Genomic DNA, 27,876 nt, shown 5'->3' on the forward strand with positions numbered 1-27,876 from the left:
ATGTTCTGCTACATGTTGTCGGCCGCCCAGGCCATCCTAAGGCAGCAGGCCCTCCTAGAGAACTCTCAATCAGGACAGAATTGTGAGGGTCCGAGCCTGCAGGACAGTCTCCGGGCATCGACCGACTCGAAAGACAACGAAGAAGACGAAGAAGAGCTCTCCGTCGACGATGAGGGAGACAAACGCGACGAGAGCTCCAATCAAGCGAGCGCGCGGCAGAAAGACGGCGAAGCTTCCAACTCCGAGGCTCCTCATGAGGAAACTGAGGATGAAGCAAATGACGCCAACAACAAATGGAAGGCTTCGGAGAAAGATCTCAAGTTCTCGATCGAGAAAATTCTCTCGCCGGCGTTCGGGAACGACTTCTGGGCGCAGTTCCCGTTCTCGAGACCCGAGATGGAGCTGCTCCAGCTGCAGAGCCTCGCTGGGAACCTTCAGCGATTGCAACAGCTTCACCTAGAGCAAGCGAAGGCCGTGCAGGGCTCCAGCAGTCAAATGCAAACCATGCAGAGCCTCGCCAGTCTGCAGAGCTGCCTCAAAGCGATGCCGCAAAATGTCGGTCTTGGCTTGCGTCAGCAGGAGAACCTCCCGATCGCCGCCTCTGCGGGACTCAACAACCTGCAGCTGTCCGCGCTGCAATCCATGCAACACTTGCACAACCTGCAGCTCATGCAGGGTCGCAAATCGCCAGAGAACAGGAAGCGCCGACGAAGCTCGGACGAGGCGTCTCCTTCGAGAACTCCGGAATCGTCGTCGTTGCCCCCGGCGAGAATTCCTCGACTTGTAGAAAGACAGGAGGACAGTGAGAGTCAGGACACCATTCACGAAGACAGACTCAAAGGGCCGCAGAGCGACGAGGCTGCGGCAGGATCTTCGGAGGAAGGAGCGATCGGGCCCGACAAACGAGGACTTTGGCCCGCGTGGGTCTATTGCACGAGATACTCAGATCGGCCCTCAAGCGGTAAGTCCCACGAAAACGAGAAACCCTATTTTCCGCAACGGGAACCCTGATCTCCTTCCTGAGATTCGGGCCCCTGTCCCCATAAACATCGCGATTTTTCATCCTGCTCACATTCTCCAAGTTTTGCTCGACATTCCTGCGGGAGCGGGGCGGCGAAAGCGGGAATCCGCCGAGAGTCGCATTCGAATTTATGTTCGCTGACCGAGCTATCGCTGATGATGACATCTGAGTGAGATAAATCAACGATATCTTCTGAAACATTCCGCTTCTCCGGATCCAAGCCGAGGAGAGCTAGCTCGATCGGCGAAGCTTTTCCTCCCATTATCACGCATAACTATAGTCATCGTAAAACGCAGTCATAGTGGTGGTTCTGGTGATAAAGGGAAACATAGCAATGGCAATGATAATGTGGGCAATAATTATGGGTGTACATCAAGCAATAATGGTTAGTAAGCTCGAGGAATGTCAGTCACGCCTCGCCTCAGTCAGGCAGCTTCAGAAATTACGGACGTTCTGCAGCAAGGAGGCAAGCGGGAAGCCAAGAACTCAACTCATATTTATGTACTGGGACTAATAATGGTTACGAAGATAGGTGAACGACGACGTCTTCAGTCTTCAGTAATGACGGAGCTCATGACGTTCACCGCTCGAACCCTGGGTACGCCATTCGATAATTATGTCAGAGGCACGTCAAAACAAGAGACTTCAATGGAGATATTCAGACTGGAGCCTCGGAGGACTTATTCCTCGGACGGGAACCGTGGTCTCGAATATCCATCGCGGTTCGCTCGGTGAAGGAACGTGTCGGCCGAGTTCCGCGAGAGAATTCCCGTCGCAAAACAAAAAGCCTACTGGAGACCTGGCTCGCTCAAGCGAGGTATAGGTAGTCCGGGTCTAGGATTCCCCACCGATCTTGGTTCACGCTTCGCCACCACTTGAATCTATTCGCACTGCCTTCTCGAACGAAATTCGACGAGAATCGTGGCTCGGTAATTTTTTGTGGTTCCTCGGCGCTACGTTCCTCAGTTTTCTCCTTTTTTTCGAAGTCACGTTCCTCGGCAGCAGAAGCTAATCCAGTCGCACGTACTCACCGGGCGCGTTGACCGATTCCCGTCTCAAAAACGTGGACGCTGTTCTGCGGTTTGGCGGGGCGAATACTTCGTGGTTTTTTATCTTTACTTTCGACGATCATCGATAGCTTCGTTCGATTTCTCGCCAGTGGCCGCGGCTCGCGTCCGAGGAATCGAAATCGATAGCGCCCCGCTCCCCACCACCTCTGGACTCGAAGTCCATCGTGCAGTTGCGCAAACATGAAAGCTCGATGCTACCGCCCGATTGAGCAACTCACCCGCGAGTGTCTGCGCTTGAGGAGGAAATTGATTGTTCCTCAGTGGTACTCAATCCAATGAGCGTCTCAGGAGAGGACCTGCTCAATTTGCATTGTCCTCGGAAAGATGTTCAACGCCCGACACAAGGAAACCTCCGGCCGGACCGATGGAGCCAGATCGACACGTGATGACCGTACCATACCTGAGGTGGGTGGTCAGTCTAAGGACAATGAGAGGACGATGTATTATTCTAGAACAGCGTCGCTTTGAAGCAGAAATGCTAAGGTCAGTCCGTCCAGCACAGATGGGCGTTTTGAGAAAAGTGACGCTTCGTTCAAAATGCCAAGATGCTCAGCAACCGACGGACAGCCTGCCTCTTCGCTTCCTTGCTTGCCTCACTCACGGACTGACTCGCTCGATGTCCAACTACAAGTGGTAATTTGTGAGCGCGCTCTTCCGAAGTCCAGAAAGTGAGCGTTTCACGCAAGTGATTCGCATTTGTTCGGATCCATTGTTTGCTATCGTTTTCCGACAACAAATACTCGCCACCTAAGAGCTACGTCGAACGGGCAGACAAGCGAGCAAGTAGTTGACACGATTCTCACAACATTCTCGATGAGTCGGCAGAAATTGAATGTCTTCCCTGATCTATTTCGTGTTCCCCGAAGAACGAACGCCATGCCAGTTCATATATCGGTCCGATGAGCTCTTGGTCCGCAGCAGCATCGGACAGGACCAGACGAAGTGTTGAACAAGCCGTTTGGCAGTTCCTCGTCATTTTTGATGGCCAATGAACACGCTTCGGGGATTCAGATCTGATAAGCTGATCGTTCGTCGACTCATTTCGCCCGGAATTCATTCATTCCTCCCGGGTTCAGAGAACCATGTGCATTATCCACCTCGAGCCGTGGAGAGAGAATTCGGCTCAGGGCTCGGAGACGGCGAACCGAAAGAGCTCCCGGGCTCCTTCGCGGTCACATGTATGAGATGTCGCGTTTTGGTACGCAGCGAAAGTTCATTCAGCGTGAATATCCATCCATCCGGCTACAGAGAGAAGAAAACGCATCCTGACGTTGCACCGCCTTCGGGGGTTCTGAGAATGACACGTATCTGAAATCTCTGTAGTGATTTGAATAATGGAACCACCGCTAGAACCTTATATGACGATCCGGGCCTCGGAGACCCAGCGGTTACCCATGGACACTGTATTCAACATTCCCGGATTGAGCTGCGTGCCGAGTCGGCAATGACGGTCCCGAACCGAAAACGCGCGTGTCGCGAAAATCGTTGCGTCGGTCGTTCGCACTTTATTCGAGAATCAACACGTGTTCTCTTTCCTTTCTCTTCTTCTTCGTCTTCTTTGATTCGTTCGGCGAGTTCATGACGCAATGACGATTGTAGTAGGTAGTAGCCGCTACGATCATAATCACGATGCTAATAGTTGACTGCGGAGACTTCCATATAATGTTACGTCTTCTTCTCCTTCCTCTCCTCTCCACGTCGCTACTGCGATATGCTTCGTCCCTTCGTTATTTCGCTTATTCCTCTTGTCCGTCTTCTGCTATGCCACTAAATGCTTCCACGAAGCAGAAGTGCCAGTAAATCGGTGACTGACCAAAGTCATTTCTCTCGTTCGCTGAGAACAATTAGCGAGGGCTTCTGAATCGCGATGCGAGTCCCTCCACGAGCCACGGTTCTTCTTCCCTGGAAACGATGAAACCATCAAGAAATTTCACGCGACTCAAGCACAGACGAACACGTAATAAATCCCAAAGGTGAACGTCGCCGGTGGCTCCACCGTGTTCACCACCTTTCGACTGCGGTACCAACGACAAAATTATCGCTTCTATCGCGTCGTAGTACGACATCGATTTCGCAACCCCGAGAATAATGCAGGATGCGTTGGGGTTGGGATCCCGTTCGGAGGTGCCATATCTTCGTCTTATTCCCCCGTCGGACGGTCAGCGAGAAACTCTTCTCCTGCCACTTTTATTCGCTTTCTCCTCGATGAGGCATGTTCCCGTATGATCGCTTGCTCGAACTCTACAGCACTCGGAGAACGACTCTGTTCACGCACAACTTTTTCGCCCGCTCGGCGAGGCGCTGGGGTCCCTCGAATGCGAGATAGATAGAGAGAAGAAAAGCGGATAGAAATGAGCAAGGGAGCGAGCGGATGGATGCTCACTCGTCTCCCTTATTAAATTTAGTGCCGAGAACAATTTGCTCATCTGCCAAACAGCTTGCCAGTCGACTAAACCACCCGCTTCTAGGCGATGCATGCGGCCACGGAGTTCCCCACCGCTCGGCAGCGAGCGCTCGGCTATGATCTCGAGGGTGGAGACGATGGCTAAAACATGATGCTCGCTCTCTATCACCATGAATATTATTATTATCCCTCCTGCATTATTCCCACATCGCGTTCTTCTTGCTTCCGCCCCCTCCCTCTATTTATCTACATATACGACTCTCTCCCTTCCTCCTGATGCTGTTGTATGAGGTGGTCTCTTCTGTTTCCTCCCCGTGTATGCGGCTCGTTCGCTCGATCCGCCGGTTAATTGATTGGGGTTATTTGCGCATCTCAACAACGCGAGTACAACACGTGAAATGTCAAATCACCCAGCCCATTCGGCGAAGACGGTCATTTTAAATGACGAGGAGTTCGTCCGTTTGACGCCCGTTGGCCAAGCAGTCGGTCGGTTATGCCGACAGTAATCACGAGCGTTCGGCGGTGGAAGATGATTGACTTGTACGAGCGAGACAACATCTCAAGGCGTTTTGTGTCAAATAGATTCCAGCGTGTTTGGCTTCTCTGCCTTCACTCGCTGCCGCGTGGTCGGTCAGTCAGTCGGCCTGTCTTGAATCTGAGCGATCATAGAGCTAACTTTGAACGATCGTATGGCTCGCTAGCATTCTCGCTCGCTCGCTCAGACCGATCATACGGGACAGCAGTAAGCTAAAAGGCACTGAGCAAGCTTCTTGGACCGGCGTAGAAGATGTCAAATCGATGTCGCAGGCCGCGATGCTGTAACAGCTCGACATGCCGCCGACAAACGCCATGGGTGGCGGTTTCAAGTTGACAGCACTTGGGTGCCTCTCCGGCTCAGAACATTAGCACCTATTTAGGGTATAGGCGGTCTCTTGATAATCAAAATAAAAACAAACATCTGCGGGCTGACTATCTGCTCACGTACTCGGATAACAGCCGCGAACTCCCATCAGAAGTTTCAGCCGTTCGTCGATAAGATCTAATCGCCCGATATGACGACATCCTCGCGTTTAATTGCTGGAGTACATACTTCTATCGATGTACGCGAAGGCGACGAGTTGCTCGGGGCATCCCCCATTCCCCGTATTTCCCTGATTCCCGCCTTCAAGACCTGAGCAGATGGACTGAATTATATATGCTCCCGCCTTGGAGCTGAATTATTCGACGAAGGGACGGATGACGATCGTCGAGATTTGTATGAGGAAGGCGCCTGCGGAGTGAGGCAATTTAAATTCGGGTCGGCGTCCTCGCGATTTTTTTGGAGCTTGTCTCCTCTTCTGGTCGCGCTCCTCTTTTTGTTTGTCAGCTGTGGTGCGAGATAACTTCGTTCGCTGTTGAAATCATAATTCCAGCATCGTCGTCGCTGCCAGAGCGAGTGGGGTTCGCTCTCTCCACCGGCTTTCTGACTTCGCAGAGTCAAACTTATTATCATACGACCACCAGAATGAGCAGTCCGGGGGAGAAAAGGTGACTTCGCTTCAGTATGGTCCGCCGCTGCCGCGAAGTCGCTGTTGGGTGTCTGTCTCCCCAGGTCTGATATCCAAATTATTGGGCGATAATCTTCTTTCTCTACGAAGGGGCCCCTGAGAGATGGGTGACGCTCGCTCGTTCGTCGTTCGCTCGCTCGCTCGCCCGCTGTAGAAGATCCAGACCACCCAAGTTGCGGATGATTCTATAGCGGCGGCCGTTCGCATCTGCTTGCTCGCCTGATTCCTTTCATTCTGACTCGTCAGACATACCGATGGACCAACCGAAGCCATCCACGGCTGTGTTGTCTGTCTCCCAGCGCTGCCGGAGCTGATTTTCGCTGGCATCGACGGCATTAGTCGTCGTCTTCGGCGGCGGCGGCGGCAGCAGTGAGGTTTCGATGTGTGCCGACGAAGTCAAGGAGGAGCCGCCGCCGAGGAGCATCCCCTTCTTCGTCGTCGACTTCTGTCAAAATGAACAAGCTGTTCTCTAAAGAAATTGTATCGGAGCTGACTGCTCATCTTCAGCACCCAAGCGCTCCGAGACCAGATCGAGAGAGCTGGCAGAAGGTCCAGAATCTCTCTCTTCATCTCGCTCTCAGGGTGTACAATGGGAGTTTCGCAACACTCTGTATCTTCTTCTACTCCAGCGATTCATGTCATTCTGACTGCCGTGGCATCTTCGTCTTGCTGATGTAGAAGAATTTCTCGCTCTCAAACACGAGGTGTATACAGCGAAGAAGATCTCCGCAAGACCCAGGGGAGGGCGCCCAAGAGAGCGCACAAAACATCACAAAGTCATGTCACTCCGAACGTTCAATGACAATTCAGCTTGAGTCGAAAGCGCCGGGGCACCCAAGTTTACCTGCGGTAGTTACCCGCGGCGGCGGTAGGTCCGACAACTCGGAGCAAATAGTGGGAGATGACTTCGTGGGGTGCTCCTGGTCGCCCGATAATCGACGAGTAACGAGTTCGCTTCGAAGAAGTCAACTTCGCTTAGGCGCGGCAGTTTCGGCGCCCAGCCGCAGAATGAATGGCCATAGCTCTTGTTGCTCTCGCTGCCGTTTTGTTGTTGTTGTTGGTGCCGGGGATGATGATGGTGGTGATCGTGGCGGCAGTTGTGGTCTGCTCAACGTCGAGATCACCCACGTAGTTGAAGACCGCGGTTACAGTCAGCGAACCAACAAACGAGGTGGCCCAGCCACCAGCCACCCATTGGTCTTCAAGGAGGAATGAGCAGCAGCGGCGGCAGCTATGACACCTCGGTGTGAAATTTGTTGTTGAGCCATTCGCAAGCTCACCATGATACAAACACTTGTCTCTCCCAAGTTCTCTCTGTACTGCTGTATATTTTGCTACCTCACACGAGAACAAAAATGACACCACCTCCTCCGTTCTTCGAGCTTCGGTGACGTTTCTCGACGGTCGCGTCCACCTCTGGTTCGACTGCCGCTTCGCTGAGACGGCGAAGTCACGGCGGAGATTCTCCTCCTCGGTTGGATATTCTCCAAGAAACAATCATTCAGTCATCAAAACAACAACAACAAGCACCGCCGTGAAAGTTGCTATTAGTCGGTCGAGTACGATCGTGCAATCCCGACCCATCCCACCGCCACCCACGCCGGTCGTCGAAGTCAACATGAGCAACAACATTTCGGACAATTATAACAATGGGAGACATCAATCAATCAATCGATCGATCAAATAGGCAGCCCGCTAGCCACTCAGTCGCTCCGTGTCGACTCCTTCGGAACAATGCCTGTCAGGCTTCTCATTCACCGATTCACCATTCAATCCATGATTTCCATATGGAGGGAACGCTCTCGGAACTGAGCTTTGATAATTGAGTCATCCGTGCAATTTTGCAGAGCTTTGACTTATTCTCATTTTCGAAGGCCGGGGAACAGGCACTCCCGCTACGGGAGTCCTCCCTTAGGGTTTCAGCCTGACGAAACAAACCGGATTCCATCCCGTGGTTTTCAAGGAGTGCCTCATTTTCCTGGTCTCTTGAGCTCTTGGCCGAGCGTGATCAGAGCGCGTGAGTTCCGAAAAAGTTTGGACAAACATTCGAGTCTTTCAGAATCAGCTCAGCTTCGTGAAGTTCTAGCGGAACTACAAATACGAAACGTTTGCGAGAATTGAAGCGAATTGCTCTACAATGAAACGACCAGCGACATGCCATAAAACATGTGCCTTATTCAGCCGCTCACTCAGTCACTTCGTCAAAGCGACGCAAAACGTTTTGTGAGTGCTCCGCACTACTTGCTTTCGAGCGGGCTAGCCGGCATTCGGCCGCGCAAAATACGCGTAAATTTCGTTCCACTCTTTTTTCTCTGACGGGGACGAACAATCGGAATTAAATCATTCCGTTATTTACAAGAATACAGTCCAACTCTTTGGCCCCGTCCCTTTTCACACATTGCGCCGTGTCATCTGCCGCATACATACATAAATTACTAACTAACTATTCCTCGAGTAGGCGAGTGTTCGGAACATCGAACAAGCTGATGGAGGGAAGCTCTCGTGTGATGATTCAGAATCGACCGAAAGTTCAATGCCGACAGATACCCGAGGAAGAATCTAGAACCTCGTTCAATAAAACGCTTGTAACAAAAAGGACAAGTTACGAAGATTCAATCACCGGACACGGCTGATGGTCGCCTCGGGGTCTCTCCTCTCGATGAATAGGAGCGTGTATAATCTGGATAATTGATGAATAACAGGAGGATGAGTCCGTGAATGATTGACGGAGCGGATGTGTATTCTGTTGGACGAGCGACAGGCTGATCCCATCTGCATCCCTTCGAGCAATGAGCTCTCGGGTCCGAGCTCGCTCGCAAAATGAGATTTTTATCGCCACCAGCAAGCCGTCAGCTTAAGCTATTCTCCTCGCCGCTGACCATGTTTCCGAATTCCTTGTCCACGATGCCGCGATGAATTCGAGAAGTGATCATCATCCTCCGATGAGAATCCCTACGAGAACGGAATCGCTGACTCGCAGCAGATCCCAGACGTATACCTCAATGAAGTTGCAGGAGCTACGCTTCCGCAAGAACCCTCGGCAGTAGCGAAATAGCCCAGACATTTCGTACGTGTTCCGCAAATTGACGGAATATGGTTTATGTCTTTCGCACCTGATTATTCTTTTGGGTGCTTCATCACTCATAGCTCCTGCCAACCGTACTCAGAGCTATACTCCATTATATGTAATGTACAAGTTGTTCCGCACCGTGCCCTCCTCCTCACCTTTTTTCGCTTGATCTCTCGCTGCTGATCACTGATCACAATCGTCGTCTGCCTCTCTCCCGATATAATTGACAACAGGCCCATAACGACGCTATACGGCTCATGGAGCAACGCGCTCACCGTGTGTGTCTATGTGATGGCCAGCGCTGCCTAGCCCCTCCGAATTCCTTGCTCCCTCCGTCCACGAGCGCGGGCTCCCCTCCGAGTGGGCTCCATCCCCTTCCCCGCTCCAACCCTCCGGCTATTACAGCACGCTCTGATAGCTCAATGCTGCGGCCGACATTTATGCAGTATGCCGTGGGTACTCGGATGTATTGAACACTCGAATTATCTACGCTGGAACATTCGCCCGGCCGAGTCGTCCACTCCGGTGCTCAGGAGCAGATCTGGGCTCAGCAGCGGCTCCGCTCTCGGCAAGGAGCAAATAATAAACACTCCTGGATGAGCCGCGTCCTAGTCGATTGCCTATGATTTGAGACCCGAGGTCGTTCCTTCGCGATCTGACTTGGGTGAATCAGATTCTACATCAGAATCTGATTTGAGTTCGATCAAAGCTCCGATCCTACTGCGAGTCTCCTCCCGCATGCTTTCGGCATCATCGTCACTACCTGTCGTACTATAGACTTTTCGGATGCGATTCCGTTGTGGCGTGGTGTTGAATAGGAAACAAGCTCCGGCTCGAATCCAACGCACGCACTATATTTGATTACGTTGATGGCACGATAGTTGGGCAGGAGTGGAATGACGCACATAGCGTGTCATCATCGCGTCGACCTCTATCCCACTGTGTGGAAGAGGAATCCGAGCCCGGCTGCAATCCCGACCGAATCTATCTTTGTTTCCCTCGGTTTTCCGAAGCGCACATTTATTTTCGGACGCGAACGATCGGGTGGGCAACCGGGGTTCGAACACCGGCTGCTCCTCTTGAGGGTTGCAATGGGAGAAGCCTGTCGTCGAATCGTCTACGGGCGAGGAGCGTCGGTGTTTCGTTGGTCGGTCGGTAGACGTTGGTGCTGCCTATTGCATTCCTCGTTCCAACTGCAATTAGTTGCAATAGAGGCAGCCGGGCTCATATATCATTTGAATAGTAAACCTTTATCTTTGGCGGCAGCCTATGGGGTGTTTAACATTGAAATTGCTTCCGCGTCAGCGCGCGGGTGCTGCTCCCCATTGACTTCCATTACTGCCTCCCTCGCCCGCCCGAGGCTCACTGACTGACGACCAAGTGAGCGACCGCCGAGAAGGAGACTCATGCCGGAGTTATCTTAAGAATGCAGACGCCTTCGCGGCCGGGGGAACAAAAAGCTTGGGGAAAGTCAGGTGTTGGCATAGGGTACCACTGGGATTTAGCGAGTTTTACATCGTCCACCGAGCGATTCCGAGCGACGACGGAACACAACAAGTCGCGCGACCGCCGAACAATAGGACAATAGGACCTGATGGGAGATAGAATTTAATCGGAACTGCTTCCAACGAGGCTTCGACGTTTTTGACTTCAATCGAGAACTTATGCTCGAGCTCTAAAAGGTTGACTGAAGCGTACGAGCTCCGGTCGATCGATTCCTTTTGCGTCCGTGAAGTATCAACCGCTTCGCAAAGTTGGGGGCTTGTCGCTCGGGACCTTGTCGAGCGATATGACCCGATGTCGGACTCTATTCGTACGTCATAATAATCGTCAGCGTGGTCACCGGCGGATCGAATCGAAGTGCCAAAGTCCAACGCGAACTCTTCACGAACTCCGTGCATCGCAAAGAAACCATTAGAATTCTCCGTGGCTGCTCAGGGCGGTTATGGAAGTTATAGTTTTCAGCTAAAGGCGATGACTGCCGTGACCTCCGCTGAGTGAGCATCGTCAGCTGGGGAGATCCTATCTTAGTTAGCCATCGATGCGACCCGATGCTGTCGATTTTCATGAGATGTTTAAACTACATTGACAAGATGTAGGCGAACAATGGCTTGTTGTGAGACGATCTGTTCCATCGTTGTAGTTTCGATCTAGAATCCGATAAGCGGGAAACGCGTCGTTTGTATAATGCGATGCAATTGTGGATTTACAAGAGATTATCTCAATTCTGAATATTCGATCTGGTCGCCTGTCGGTGAGGGATTGACCCTTTGCACAAAAAGTATTTCGGGCTCAGAGCGAGTACTAGTTTTGTATCGCCGAGAGAACACATCAAAATATTATCCACAGACGCGAACTGGGGAAGGCGAAAAACCGGACATGTGTGTCATTACATTATTACGCATCGGGAGCTTATCGCAGCGAATAAGAAAATCAGAAAATGACTTTCTCAGGAACTTCCGATCGTTTCGGTCGTGAAACTGCTTTGAGACGTGCGGGACATTTCGATGAAGTTGATCTCCGAATCTAGAGTGAGCCTATCAACTACGTTATATTCGATTACTCTATTTCCCCGAACCAAGCCGCATGACATGGATGTGACTCGCGGTTTTCCACTCGGATACCTGTATCGATGGAGCCAAAGCGACGTTTCCTCGGTATACCGATTCATTATGTGAGTGTTTTCGAGCACCGACGTTGTGTGGGTCTATACGACGGCTCCGATAAGAACAAAAAAACGTCGCGGAGCCCGTCTGCCATTAATTCAGATTTGATAGAGGAGGCGATTTATGGCTTCGACTGGTTCCTAATCACCACGCTCGCTGTAGTCTTTGTTCCCTCACTCTGGATTTACATTCTGTAGCGAAGCTCTCATATATCGGAGCATCCTTCGGGAAAGGAGGGCCAGTAGCGAGGAAAGTCCGGACTTGAGAGAAGCTAGAAGCTCTCACCCACATCAATTGTTCCCGTGACCAATGACATTTTTGATAGCATGGAAATATCTGGCGACATGGATGCTGACGACTCAGCATCAGAACATGTCAAGAGAAGGGCGTCCATACTATGGATGATATACCGAGACTCCACAATATCCAGGTCCGAGATTCCGCGCTATGATTGACTTAAATTCATGCTCGAGGTCTCCATCTGGCGATGCTGCCTCGGAGATCGTGGAGGGCTCCTCGAGAACGAGAGATCACATTGAATTAGAGGGACACCCGTCATACGGATCCACAGAGACGTGAGTTCATCACATAATTCGTTAATGAAGCTAGCATGGCAGACCCTCGCAGCTTCTGTGATTGGTACATGGTAATAAATGCAGAAGGACAGGGGAGTGGTTCAGTGGCGCATACGGGTGATACCAATGGCGGGACACGTCCGACGCGTTCTGCAGCAAATCCGAACGAATACATTTCACGTAACGGGGATAGCACGGACCGCGTCGGAACAGTCGCTGAGCCGACCATGAGTAGTGAAAAAATAAAGCAGAACACTCAAACGATCGCGCAGAAAAATATCAGGCCGGTCGACGGAGCGGAAGACAGACACGAGAACTAGCAGACAACGTCGGGCCGCCGAATTGATGAAAGCATTGAATTCGATTATTTCATCTTGCGAGCGCTCAAGGAGTGGCGGCGGAACGAGAAAGACTCCAGCTGCGTACCTTTACGTGAGCGTTTCGCCGTCTGCGAGAATTGTCGTTCAGTCTCAGTCAGTCAGCCTGGAACATCTCTGAGATTCGCGGTGATCTATTTTTCCCGAATGTATCCACGCTGGAGAAAAATCACCGAGCGAGAGGAGGCTGGTTCGCCGATTCAGCGACGCCGGGACGTTCGAGACGTTGAGCCCGGGAATCAAACGCGAATATCAGTTTCAGAGGATGAGCAGGAATTTATTTACGAATTCGAGATCTGATACACGACTTCACTTTCGATCGTTATATAAATAATGGCGTGGGCGTTCGGAGAATCGTCCTCAGGCGGAACAACAAAGTGTCTACTCTTTCATAAGTCTCGTCCGAACTCGCTGACAAGAGGCATTTCGAGCGAGATACAACGAGGCGAAACCGGGACACGTCGTATCGATCATAAAATTGTATCAGATCAGCGCAAAGTCCATCCGAGAATGAAGGGATTCTCCTACGTGTAGCCGAAGCGGATAGATCCTCGACAGTTATCGCAGAGTCTCCAGACGACACCAGAAACGACAATGGAGCGAAGCGATATCGCTGTGGCTGCTTCTGGAAAAAGCAGATCGACGTTCTCGTGGACGACATGTTACGGGGACAAGACGATTCAAGAAGTTGGCGATTCAATTTTTATGGCGTGCTATTCAGAAGCAGACGCTCACTGGAAGTCGGAGAGATTCCCGTTCCGTTCTGCATTTTTACCTCCAACACCGATTTACCGAGAGTCTCACTTTTAGTCTCAATTGACGGAACGAACGACGACCGTAGTACCCAATTGGATAATCAGCAAAATGTCTGAGTGGCCGTCTCATTGAATGACTGCATATGTAGATCGGGCTGGCATTATTCAACATTAATCAGTGAGAGTTATTCACAAACAAGCCTCGCTAAACGAAAGGCAGGGTCGGCTTTGTTGCAGTCAGAAAACGAGACGAGAGTCCATCAGCAATAATAGCTGGAAGGGTAATTGGTAGCATTACTCATTCAAGCCTGCATAAGCGGAGGGCCGAGGAGAAAAATTCAAAACGACTTCGCAGAGGAACGGAATTCACTCAGAAAGAACCTTTCCGCTCGAACATTTGACAGATGGATGGACAAACGGAAGGGAAAAACAATGGCATTGCTAACGATGTTCTCGTTCGGCGAACCATTCTGTAATTGGTCTGACTGAGTGAGTACCGAAACTAACTCTCTGATCACACGAACTCTCACAACAATCAACTGAGACTCATTTCTGTTGTCATGTCTTGGACGAGAGGCAATGCGATGCTCCAACATATCTGCAGACACCACCCAGTCAGACTTCACCAGCTCCAACCACAGAGAGGCGGTAGCGGCAAATGTTCCCGGAGTCTCAAAATCGCTTTCGAGGGACAAGACGCCCTCATGCCCAAGTCACTGAGGGAAACTCCGTATTCTCTGTACGGGTAACCAAGAATCACCGAAACATGGAAACGTTGGCGTTGGTCGTTCGCCTCGAGGAGGTGCCCCTATTCTGCCAGCGTGTTTCATCGCGGCGCGGACTTGCTCGAGGGTAGTCGTAAATACGTAAATACTGAATTGCGTGTCCGACGCTTTGGGACTTCAATCAGCCCTCGTCCTTACCGTTGCACGGCCTAAGCAGCATGGACATCACGATCCTCGAGCTTGTCCCACTCGACATCATCATTCTCGGAACAGTCATCATTATCATCGCACATTTGGACGGCTATCTTGCTTGGCCAACAGTAGTAGTTTACCCGCGACCAGCCTTTCGAGAGTTGCAGGGAAAAGTCCGAGGTCCGATTGTTTGATCTTACGGCGACCGCTCCGAGAGCTTCTTTCGGCCTTTAATATACGAGACAGCGTAAGGGCTGACGGTTCCAAGGAGATCTTTCAAATTCCGAGACTAGAGGGGGAATATTTCTGCAGACAATATCGAAATCAGTTATTTTGGTGGCGTGAGCAGCTGTCTCCGACTTCGCAGCACACGTTTGAACACAACCGATGATTGCCGTCATAGAATTTGAAATAATGAACGGAATCGTTCCAAGGGAAATTGGCGGCTCCACCCACTCAACCGACCATCAGCTTGGCAAAACGACCTGTCGACTGGGCTGCTTCAGTGGATCACTCTGTCATCCATCAGATACTTGCGCACTTAGTTACTTAGTCAATCAACGTTTCCCCGATAAATCTTTCGCCTGATTCGACCAGTCGATCACAGGGCAAGCTTGACCTAATACCCATTGGGCGACGAGGCGACCCGATCACAGACTCGGTAAAGAAATAGGACCTCGATTGCGGCTTCGGCTGTTCTTCCTCATGGCTTCCTTCTTCCATTTCCCCTCCCTCTGACAGATAGCTCAGGCAGACGACACCGTCGTCGCTCACCGTGGCATCTCAAGCTCTGTTTATGCTGCCTCCCGGATGATCTCCCGTCCGCGGCCCGCCCGCTTGCTCATCCGCCTCGGGTTGCTTTGCCTTCTCGTCCTGCCATATTTACACAATGGCTGACAAAGTGAACGATGATGCTCTTGTGCTTATTCTCGAATATACAATCTCACTCGCTAGGGCGTCTCAGTGGATCCCCAGGCCTGTCGACGACTGTTGCCGTCGTCGTGGCAGCAACAGCCGCAGCCACGACAGCGGGATTCGCCACCGATAGGGAAAGCTCTCAGCTGAGAGATTTAAGAGCGTATTATGCCAGAGCCGCCAGCCAGTCAGCTGCGGCTCAAGGCAACAACAACACCGAGGGACCTACGGGCCCCGTCGACAGGAGCGTATTTCACAAGAGCGTTCCTCCAGTGTCACGTTGTTCTGTTCTTACGTCCGTTCCACTATATACGGGCGATTTATGAGCTGAAAAGAAAGACACACCGCGGGAATGATACCACCGAGAAGCAGATGCATGCGGAACAAAACGCACCGGGAAAGACTAACAATAAGTGGCAGAGTGAGTGAAAAACATTTGGGCTCGTGACCATGGGGGCTAAAGTACTCTATATCTCCGGAAGGGAAATCGATGCTCGACCCTCTCCTAGGTCAAGACGATCCTGAGGACCCCTTCTCCACTGTTTAACGAATACGAGCCCGAAGACCGCGGTGATGTCCCCGACCGGGACACTCTGTAGGCTGTCTGTCCCGTGGGGCTACAATTTAAGCTCAATATCTGTCACCGTTAGCAGATATTCTGGAGCGAGCTGACTCCTTGAGGAATTTCACTTCCCTCGGACTGAGCTCCTCTCACCGGGTGAAGCTGGGAGCAGTGTTGGCAGCAGCGAGAGCAGTGGGAAGGTGACGGGTGTGTCCGGGACACACGTTCGCTCGGGTCGTGGTGAACGAACAAATATTTTCACACTTAATAAAACAAGCCCGACTCTCCATTGGCTCCATGGTCTTATCTGCCGCTGGTGGTGCTGCCGCCGCATACTTGTGCATTGGAGCCGGTGGGGGGTTTTGTTCTTGTCTGAAGGCGCATGGTTAGGGCTAGGCGTTTGTGGCGGACTTTTTTCGGGAATATCGCGGACCTGTGGCGGATCTCCCCAGCAAAAATCGCGGACTTATGGCGGATGCTTTGTCGACGGATCGCGCTAACTCGGGAAAAAGACAAGGGCAGCTTCATAGCTCCGAACAAGCAAAACGAAAGCTCATGCTTATGTTTGTCTGCTGTCGTCAATTACCTTGTGCAACCTAGGAGGCCTTGAAGCTAGGACCAGAACTCACATTTCGTCACTGTTATGATTAAGCATATTGTACATGCTGAGATTCTTACTTTTTATACTACGTCTATCATCTCGAAGAACAGTCGCGCATTTCCCGAAAGATCTCCCCGCCGAAACACTGTTGCCGGGTTCACTCAGACAAGTCAGAGCGATCTTCGCCAATTCGGGAAAACGAGCCGTCACATTTATCCACAAAACTATCGGATGAGACGAAGCCTCGAGTTTTCTCTCGGCCGACAAGTATAGTCGGAGTTCAGCCTTCCCCGGATCGTTTTCCTCGAACCACAGTATGTTTTCGATGACGTAGCCGGCTTCGATCTCGATTGCTTTCAACTTCGCGGGGTCGAATACGCGACAGGCGCGGAAGGAGTCCGCAGCGGATAAGGATATCTCGCCATCGATGGTTCCCTCGGAATCTATCGAACGGGATGCGGGGTCTGTCACGGGAGGAGTCAAACTGATCATGTTTATCCCGTGAAAAAAACTCCGAAATTCGCGGAAGGTGGGCATTCCGGCCGAAAATCGCGGATTTCATGGCGGATGTGGCGGCCGCCACAAACGCCTAGCCCTACGCATGGTGCACACCCCTCCTTCGCTCATTCACTCACTTCGTTCGAAGGAGCTCAGGAGAGTATTTGCTCCCCGTATCGAAAAAGCTCGCGGGGACCATCGTTCCGTATGTAGCGATCTTTCTCGAGCTCCTGCGAATCGTTCTACACCCCAGCTAATTCAGGCTGGCAATGTGATCTGCACAGAGTAGAGCAGGATTGACAGGAGTTAGAGGGTCCGAAAAGTTCTCAACCGAGTCTACAGGACTTCCCCTCCTTGAGGATAATCAGAGCTTGGAAAACCTTCCAATTGAAACCTTACTCCTCGCTGCCCGAGAATTACGAGTCCATCCAGCCGGCGAAGACGCGTCGGCGCTCGAGCGGAGAACTCCCGTTCATATCTGCTTTTCGTAGATTGTGCTCGCCGTCGGGAGGAAAAGGGGGAAAATCCGCTTCTCCCTACCCTCAGTCGGCCGTAATACACTCTCAATTCCTGCCTTAAGAACACGGGGGTCACGAGGGAGGGCGGCGATCAGATGGGGTGGAGCAGGGTAGGGGTAGCCTAAACAATCCGCCGAGGACATAAGGCCGTGAAATCCCTGATAAGAGCGTGTCTTCGGGTGGAACAAGCGAGTGTTAATGTATTGATAGAGCTGGCGAGTTTCATGGGGTGCCGCCGCTGTCGACACCGCTGCTGCTGCTGCTGGCAGCGGTGGTGCGGCTGCCGTCGCCGACAACTGCGGCGTCGGTTGGAGGGTTCCCTCGACCAGGAGGATGAGGAGAACAAACCCCTCCGCCCATTCTCCGCTCGGGGCAGACGATGTGTATTAGGCCCTCTCCTTCGGAGGAAGGGTCGCTCGCTCTCCGGGGAGCCCGTGAACAAGCAATGAACAGCCGAGATAGCGGGATAATTGTTTCATAAGTAGTGCAACACCAACAAGCTCCGCGAAACAAGAAACGCCCCGACTTTATCTAACGCATTGCCTCCATGATCTCATTCGCTCGTTTTCTGGCTGATGGCGAGCTATCAGCACGGCAATAAATGGGGAGTCGCTTATGTCATAACTCCAGAAAGCGGAGCTTTCGGACCACGATTCCTTGGCGGCGGAGTATCCGCTTGGGCACGAACGCACAGCAGAGAGGGTCTTTCGATCCGTGCAATTTGAAAAGATTACAATATTATCTGTGTCAGACGTGAACAACTTGAATCATGGAATGGGAGATCTGGCGAAACGGCATCAATCGGCTCCCCCGACGGAATGTTTGAACACTGGGCGGATGGGCTGTAGACCCTCATATCGACTCCAAACAAGGCGGAGATACGAGGGGCTCTTCCGCGTCACAGATAATATGACGTCTTGTGAAGCATTGAACTATCGTGGACGAGAGTCGACGACTCTACGGAAGAGTGAGCTGATGGATCACTCAAGCACCGCAGTGATATTCTCGAATACGATTCTCTCGATCAACGGTTCGGTGAATATGATTGAGACGGTGGATGATGATGCTGATAACGCATTTCTGAGAGCCTGGGCTCAGATAAACGAGATCCAGTGATCGACGTGGGCATTGTAGGAGCCACCTGCTCAGCGTTTCCTGATCGTTCGATCAATTTCATGAGCCAATAAGCTCCGGTTATCGGAGAAGTATCCGACGATTCCGTCTTCATTAAGGGAATCCGGGTCCTCTGTGAGAAAAGCTGGGATTTCAGTGAAGTTGAGGCTAACGCTAACGCTGTGTGGCAGTGATTGAACGGAACAAATTCTTCTTATCGATCCCGTAAGACTCTGCGGACGCGGAAGGCCCCGGAAAAGATTGGGTATGGGCTTCTCAGGCAGATGAGCAGGTCGAACCTCGAGGAACAATGCGAAACTTCGTGGAGCGGCCCAGAACACCGTCAACTTGAGAATTTCTCTGCCGGTATCGGCAGCTAGTTACCGGGATTCCATTTCACCGACGCACCGGGTCAGCGGGTAACTCAGTTCCAAATCTCACCGACTGCCTCTAAATTTGCATGAGATGGCTGCGGTGCGCCCATGTATGTTATACGTCGGTGTTGGGCCATGCGTCTGTGCGAGCGCGCATCAAGCCGCTTGCCGAAATTAATTTATACACTGTAAGAGTGTGTTATTAAAACGACGGAGGACGCTATCTGTCGAGTCGTTCTAGGGGCCAGAGTTTAATTACAAATTAAGTATCATCATCATCATCCTGATCACAACGATGATGAGACAAGGGAATAAACACAAATCTACGAGCCAAATTTTGTGGAAATATATCAGGGCTCCGTAGTCCCGAGAGTAGGACGGACGAAGCTCATATAAGCTCTCGTTGAAACGCCCAGTGTGCTACGCCGGGAACTGTCACGCGGTTTTTCTTACCCCAGAGCTCAACGCTATAAATTACATTATGTGAGCTGTTGCTCAGTCATTCTGCGCCTGCATCATGCTCTTTCCCCTAACCAATTTGCTGGAGGGACATGAACGCTCTATCGACTTATGACAAAAGAACTATATCTCACTCGAATCATCGACAGTCCGACTGTTACTGATCGTTAGTCGTTCAGACCGAGTCGTTGACAGCGAATTACCCTAGCCGTCGGTCCCGAAGACCAAGGTGGAATCGAAGGAGATTTGTCAATGAATGGGCGTGTTGCGGGACCCCATTACCACCGAATACTTGAGCGGAAGAGCGATATGAAATAAATTCTCGAGACTATAAACACATAGATAAACGTGAAATAATTTGCTCAAGTCGTTTATGACTCTATCGCATTCCGTTCCATGAAGCGTTGAATGGATCGTTTTGGCTCCGCTCGCCGTCCGGCGTTGTGGAAAGCTCGTCCCTGAAAGCGTGATCTGTCAATTACGGGACAAGGCTCTGGAGCCTCTGTTTCCAATAAAGTTCCCTCCGAGAGTAACTGCACGTACTGGGGACCTGAACAGGATCAGGAAGCATTCGTCGCAGAATCGGAAGCATCGTAATACATGTCGGAGATCGGGCAACAGAATTGTTTCTAGAACCAAGATGGCGTCTGGTCCCTGTCGTAGCGAGGCGCCATTCGTAATTTTCCTATTTTTCTTGTTTTCTCTCCGAAGAGACGGCTGCCGCTGCTGCTCTCGCCGCTCCTGCTTGAGCGAAATAAGTTATTACATGACTCTTCTGGTTTGCTTCGCCCCGCCGGACTTCGTGAATCTGTCTGTGGGCCTCAGACGACGAGCCGAAGCAGCAGTTGGTCGGCTGGCGGGTTCGCTCATTCGGCCGACGTGATTATGACGTTGGAAAATCAGCAGCGTTCGGACGCTCGCTCAACGAACATTCTTATGCGAGCGCAATCTTTCTTCTCTTTCTGCTGCTGCTTGAATTCAGTTCTCCAAAAGCCTGTCGACTGATTGGCGACTGCCCGGTGGACCGAGGCTCATTCAGAAGATTTACTGACGGGAACATCGTGCCGTGTGCGAGAGCAAATTCAATAAGTCGATTTTCGTCTTCGATTTTTCTCCTCTCTGAAAATTCAAAAGAACTGACATGGCTCTTTCTCGGAGCCACGGAGCCTGTGTCCATTTGAGGCTGGGCGAATCTTCACAGAAAGCTAGTACCGTATTGCAAAATCCCTTAATATATGATGAGAGAAAGAGCCTGAAAATACTCTTGCAGTCGAAGCGATCTTTGCGAGCCGGAGACTCCCATCCTTCTTCCCCCGTAAGTGGGTGTTAATGTCCTCTGGAAACGAGACCTCTCACTCGCGGACCACCCGTGGGTTTGGTCTGATGGCTTTAGTTGCTGTCGTTGTTTGCTTTTTCAATTAATTTTTGTAAATGCCCGTCTTTTCCCACCCGTTCTGTCGCCGTGATTGGTATGCCTCGCTCCAAGAGAATCATGGAACAGCTCCATAGCAGCTTCAATCCGTCATATTTTGCACGAAAGCGCTGTCTCGGATCCCATGAGACAAACATGATAATCGTCGTCGTTTCTCTCCAAGCGGAAGACCGCTCTAGTCTCTCTCACCCGCGACAGAAAGTATGCACATGGAGCAGTAGGGGAGAAAGTGTGGAGCCAGAGGATGACACCGACAGGAAGATGTATGTTCTGCTAATGCTCTCACCTAGTCAAGTTTGAATGTCTTTGCCGAATGGCGAGACTGTCGGTCTTGTCGAGCATCTCTCATCCCCTTGAGCCACTAACACCTCAGACTCACAACACAAGGGTCATTAGGGAAGCGGAGGATTTCCTCTATTTATCATTCATGGGTTTTGTCGCCGTGGATAGCGGCGTGTGCGTTCTCGTTTGTGTATTTTGTTTTCCCCATCAATCTTTCTCTTCTCTTCCCTTCTGGAACTTTTCCCAACAGAATGAGAAAGTGCCGCGGTGTTTCCTCGATAGATAGGTGGGTGGGCTCCCACTGTCGCCGGAGCTAGTCGGAGCGCACCGCGAAACTTTCTTGATTGAGTGAGCTGTATCAGATTGTTGACGGTCACCTTCTTCCGGAACTTAAAGAGGCTCTCGCCAGTTGAACCCTGCAGAAAAGATCGTGCTCGTGGTCGGCAGTCCTCTCGATCGGGCTGCGGCCGCATCCTTTCAGAAATGATCTCGGGACGCCGAAGCTCAGAGCCTCCCGATATGAATTCATCCAACGTTTCCGATGGGAATTTCCCGAATCTCGAGCTCTTAGACCTTCGGAGTTCAGAGTTAGCGAGCAGGTGAGCACGGGACTAGCGACCGATATCGTACTCGCGTCCAGAGCAGCAGCCTCAGTTCCCACGCAGTCGAGCTCGTTCCGATTTCGGCAAATTTCTCGCTTGCTTCCCCAAGCGCCGGTGTTGCTGTTGTTGGACTAGAGTTCCTCCAACTTCACAGGGTGCATCTCACCCCCTCCTCATCGCTCGAGAACCATCCCCACCGTTCGCCCCTTTTTTTTTGCTTACCGACCGGCAGAGAGCCGTACGAGGGGATACATAGTTCGACTGACTGACGGACGAACAGACGACCAGACTTCCTCCCCACGATCTCGCATAGCCTTAATAATGGGCTGCGTGAGCACTTCGCCATCGGCGACGGCAGCGTTGGGTGGTGCCTCGCGCTTTGGTGCGGAGGCCTACCCGACCACCGATCCAGTCGGTCGAACGACGGACCGATTGAACGAACGAGCAGCGAGCGAGCGAACCAGCCACATAGCCAACCAACCAACGAAGGAAGGAACTCATGTTGGCATGGAGACTAACGGGGCTTCACTGGCCACTGCTGAGCTCCGCATTCGAAGGCGGGTGTCGAGCTTCGTTCGATTGAGATTCGTGCATCATAGGGCACGCTGCGACTGCGAGGCAATCCACCTCACAATCATCCGGATCCACTCACGGTGAACGTATGCGTCACATTCGATGGCACTTCGCGTTCCTGTCGGTGCAACTTCCCACACCTCAGAACCCTGGCCATTTCGAGGTGGGCAGAATTGAGAGGGAATAATCGCAGCTGAATGGTCAGAACGGAAAACTGATCTCCTGTGATCGTTTTGCGGATTACTCGAAAGATGGGTCAATCAATCGATCAAGCGATCGAATAATTATTCAATCATAACTCAATTCGAGCACCCTCCGGGAACAAGGCTCTCCCAAGTGGCCACATTCCTTTCGCAGCCTTTTTTATACGTCTTGGGTGGGCTCTGTAGCGACGATCTACATTTGAAGTCTTGCGCAAAGTCATCAGCAAGGGGTGCCGTCTTTACGACGACGACATCGACGACGCCGAGAACAGCGATCGACGTCAACGACTACCCCAGCACCAAGAAAAGGAACGGCACCAGCAACAAGAAGGAGGGCGACAACGTCACCCTGCACGCAGACAGACGCCCCATAGAGCCATCAAGACCACACACGGTGATCTTCTGTCGCACCCAAGATGGCCGATTATTATTCTCTTTCTATCTTCTCCGCTCCTACCGCGTGTAGTTCTTCGGTCCCGCTCCTTCTGGTGCTTCTGCCGTGCTGACGTCGACGGACGTTAGCTCTTCACGAAGATATCCGATTAACGAAAGAGAAGAGAGATTTCGAAGGGGAATAGATAGCGGCAGCGGCCCCAACAACGACAATTCGATCATTCGAGCTGGGGGCCGATGCTTTCGCTGATGGTATGGCAGACCGGAGATCCGGAGATTTCCTTAAGGTCCACCGGCCACCATAGTCGGCTGATTATGCTCCGGCCATGATGGTCATTGCATGCTCCGCGGCAGATTTCTCCTTGATTATGATCATTTCACTCTATTCTACTCGTCAGTATTAGTATCATCACGTTCTCCCTGTCATTGTGCGTGAGTTCTCTCTGGATATCATCGGGATGATTTTCCGTCGCGCGCCATGAGCCGCGATGTAAATCAAATGAATACGTGTTTGGAAGCGACTTCGTAGTCTGCTCCGCCGTCGTCGTCGCGAGCGACAGGACGAAGTGCAGTTGAAACGAATGAAAATCCAATATTTCCTGATAGAGGTAGACGCACTTCCGAGAAGAAAACGCTCGTCGGACCAGAAGCACCACCATAAAATAAACAGAAGCAGCAAAGATGAAGGATGTGGTGAAGATCTGTGAATTATTCAATCATTGATACGTGCTCAGAGGTGCGCGGGATACACTGCGATTATTTGCCGTGTTAAGCTAAGGAACGTGGTGGTGCCGGCTACGGCAATTGAGTGTAATTCAAAAAACGTGATTGCGCCGAAGGACTATTTGCGATTCCATAAACGTGAATACATTGACGGCGGACCCGGCCGGAATGGAGCGTTGGATGGACGAATGTTCAGTTGAAGGTGTACGCTGATTGACGATAGCGGTCACATATTGTACACACACGCGTCACGACTTCTGCCCTAATGACGATTACCATTAAAGAGAGCGTCAGCATCATTATTATTGCCGCAGTGTGTCTTGTGCGAAATTTCTTCTTCATCTCGTAGTTTTCATCCGCTCCCAATCATTATCGCTTGCCTCAAACGTTGTTACACGATCCAGTGGCTGAGAGTTTGCGACCACATCGTTCCGGGTCCCCAATCGAACGCCTCGCCACCGCCGTAAGCCTCCGTGTTCGTGTTTCAGGCCGATAAATTACAAAAAAATGATGTTTACAAACTGCACAGATACTTGACCTTTATCGTTTTTTTCACTTCTCCTCGTTGGGAAGACAAACTGATTGCATGGCGTGGGCTGTGTCTTCGAGTGGGAATCGTCATTCTCGAGATTCTTCTCGGCTTCACAGCTATGTCTGAGCTCATTCGCTCTAGCCCGCGTCTCCGAGCACAAGACGTACTGACGAAGAGATTTTAATGACGAAGTCGAAGATAACGAGAAGTTGCATAGTTCTGGTCGCGTCCGCGTTCCAATCTGTGAAAGCATCGTCCACAGCCGTTGCTGACGCCTTGCTCATGAGGAGCTTCATCTATCTCCACGAGCGAGAAATTATTATCCCCATTTTCGTTTGGCCGCTCCTCTCTCTTCTCCTTCTTCGCCGCTTCGGCCGTACCGTAATTTATTTACTCGGAGCAGAAAAGCAAAGAAAAGGAGCTGAGATTGGGGAGAACCGAGCGCAATGGGGAAGGAGCGACCGCTGTCTATTCTTGCTCAACCAAAAACAGAGTCATCGTAGCTAGCCGTAAACAATCAAATGGCGGAATCCGGGCTCGAGACTTAACAAGGTGTCGCCTGAAGGCCAGATGAGATTCTCTGTGAGGGCAACGCCAGGAGAATCTCCCATTCCACCGGGACCTCTGGTACTTTCATATAAGTCTTGACGCTGTGCCTGAGAGAGTGATCCCCGTGAGATGCGCACATTTATGTGATCTTGCGGGAATCACGGAGTTCTTTAAGAAATAAAATTCACTCCAATAAGTGATAACTGATAACCCACTTCATGACAAATTTTCCGTTCCAGGACCCCGATCGAAAAGGACGAAACGCAAGGAGAAGTCCGATGAGAAGAGGCCGCGAACGGCATTCACTGCGGACCAACTCCAACGTCTCAAGAAAGAGTTCCAGGAGAATAAGTAAGCGCTTTCTTCCTGTTCGTGGTCGACGGTGGAATTCTTGAAGTAGAGATAATATCGAGCACTCAAAAACAAGGTAGATCCGGGTACTGGAATAGATTTGCACCGAATCGGACCGAATCGAAGTCAAGCCAAGCAACCCCATATCGAAGCATGAACATCCGGATCCTGAACAAATTGAATGAACTCGAAGCGATAAATGAACAGATGTCGCGTGTATTGCTATCGCCTTACCATCGGTCAATAATAGGTTCATCGCGAAGTGGTCGGATCATTGCAATCATTGAATATTGAAAAAGCATTCAAACATTGCTACATAAATCGTCAAGCGTCCATCAATAATGAGGACGGGCGAAGTCGACAGTCGAGGATCGAGCTCACTTCCCCGATGAATCCCTCGGCAATATTTCATTTTAATGTTCGGAACAAGTCTGACTATACGATATTTTCGATATGTCGAAGTTATTGCCGAGTCCAACTCATTATGCCATGGCCTCCGCGAGGATTCCCGAGGAAGTTGCTGTTGTTTTCGTCGAGAGAGATGTGGCGTCTCCAGCAGACCATCTAGCTATGCACGGCATTGCGTTTTGATGATCTTCTCGAACAATCGTTCGCTGTCAATCGTGGCTGTGGAATTTCATTAATATTTGAGCAAGCGAATCGTGGACCCTGCTGATGCTCACCAATCCACTTATTTTCGCGATCGTTGGTCTGCCCTTTTGTGGATCATTGTAATGCGAACCGAGCTCGCCTCTCTCGCTCAGAGATGCTGATCGGGCGCTCTGGGAATCCACAGGCCCTCGAACCTCTGTCGCGACTATATTCTCACCGCGGGCACTCCCAGAGCTCTCCCGTGCGGGCGACGAGGAATTCAGCTGTCCCATTCGCCCCGGTCCACGAGGCTTCTATCACGTAATGAGTACTTGTATTGACGAATCGCTCCTTTTCAGATACCTTACCGAAAAACGTCGTCAGGATCTCGCATCTGAGCTCGGGCTCAACGAGTCTCAGATAAAAATCTGGTTCCAAAATAAGCGAGCCAAACTGAAGAAATCCACTGGAAGGCCGAACCCTCTGGCCCTCGAGCTTATGGCACAAGGTGAGCCGGCTATGAAGTCAGCCTGGGCTATACTTAGATAGCGGAGACCAAGATCCTCGAATGGAGATCTCGTGTCAATATTGAACACACTGGATCTCGCTGATCCTGCCCGCGGTCTGGACCATCCCCTCACGATTGCATTCAATTATGATGAAGTCACATGTGGGCTCACCGGAGCGCGCTCCTTCATTGGAATAGACTATCGCTATTAGTAGATTGCAGCCGAACCCCAAGAGGGAAATTTGTCGGTTCCGAGGGGCGAAGTTATGGGAGTTGTGTGTCAAGGAGGAGACTCCGTGCGACTTACATGATCACCTCTTATTGCTTGTCGCACGTGATCGAGATGCGGGCGCATAAGACCAGACATTCCACCTCGAATCTGCCAACGGGAAAGATCGAGACGAAAGTTGAAAGAACCAATGCGGCTCTAGTGCATAGAGGAGATCGTTGTGACTTCCGAAAAACTTCCATTCGAGCAACCGTGCCAATCCTTCACTAATACAAACTCTCCTTTGGTTTAAGCCGCGCAAAAATGAAGGAGAGATGTTACACAAAGAACCCGAAATCAATTCGACAACCACTCATGATATCTCACGCAACTTATAACCCATATGAAGATGCAAGGTAGAATGAGAGCTGAGATTGTTTCTCGAATTCGAGCAGTAATCGTTCAGAAAGCGCGCATGTAGGTATGCACAAAATGATCGACTGATGATAGCAGGCTCGAAGAATCTGAGGATCGGGGAGACTTCCGCGGACCGAAATTTTGGGAGAACCTTATTCGTGGCACGCATCACAGGTTTTGGGAACCTTTGAGAGCGATGCGCTCGCCTGGAATAATCGGAAGCAACCTGGAGCGAAAAAAATATTTGGGGTCTATCATTATGTTCCTTAATCGGGTATCGGTTTGAGTGTTCTGATTTAGGTAGTTGGAACCCCATGATAGAGCTCGCCCTATACGATTCTGGGAATCTGATAGGTACATACAATGTATCTAGGCTCCGCCGCTTCTGCACCCGGCGGGGTATAAGAACGGGACTACGCGACCTCATGAGTATTCGGTACTGATTGACGAAATAGTGGCTCTTGCTTCTTATCGTCACGCCATTCGACGTTCAACGTTTTTGTCGAAAAGTCGCGGCCCGCACAAAGAGACAAGTTGTCTGGCCGACAGACCTGGTCCTATGACGTGCAAGCCACGACCGGAAAAAGATTCTGTGGAGACAGCTTCGGAGCCCGGTCAGATGAGGGCGACGCATACTTTTCTTTTATCTCGGCGATGAGGAATCGTCTCTCAACTCCGATGTTCCTTTTAGCGAGTCACGTTCAATCGCAGAGAGAAGCGGATCAGATAGAAACATCATCCATTGCTGCGTATTTTTAATTAGCGAATAATTTATCTTCTGGCCTACGCAAAGATCTGAATATCGGGAACTCCATCTCTACGGTCCCGATTCCGATCGATAACCCTTCACTAAGGCGTCCGAAATTCTGCTTCCAGGACTCTATAATCACTCAACTGTCGGACCTGACGGTGAACTTGTCCACGACGATATGGACGACGGACGGTGAACGGATTCTCCAGTAGGGAACAGCTGCGAATCGAGCGATTGTGGAGAAGGAAAACTTTGAGCGTCAAGGAACACAAGCGTATGAATAAACGTGTATGAAAATAAAAACGATAAATTTTGCAAT

At 51.1% G+C, this 27,876-nt stretch overlaps 1 protein-coding gene across 1 annotated transcript; it reads left to right on the top strand.

Moving 5' to 3' along the window:
- Window positions 1–27,876, top strand: LOC100908620 (homeobox protein invected). Its single transcript, XM_029110861.1, has 4 exons — window positions 1–961; window positions 24,971–25,082; window positions 26,033–26,181; window positions 27,683–27,876. The coding sequence occupies exons 1-4, from the start codon at window positions 1–3 to the stop codon at window positions 27,751–27,753; spliced, it is 1,293 nt and encodes a 430-aa protein (XP_028966694.1). The 3' UTR covers window positions 27,754–27,876.

Source organism: Galendromus occidentalis, unplaced genomic scaffold (assembly GCF_000255335.2).
Source record: "Galendromus occidentalis unplaced genomic scaffold, Mocc_1.1 scf7180000075508, whole genome shotgun sequence".
Lineage (NCBI taxonomy): Eukaryota > Metazoa > Arthropoda > Arachnida > Mesostigmata > Phytoseiidae > Galendromus > Galendromus occidentalis.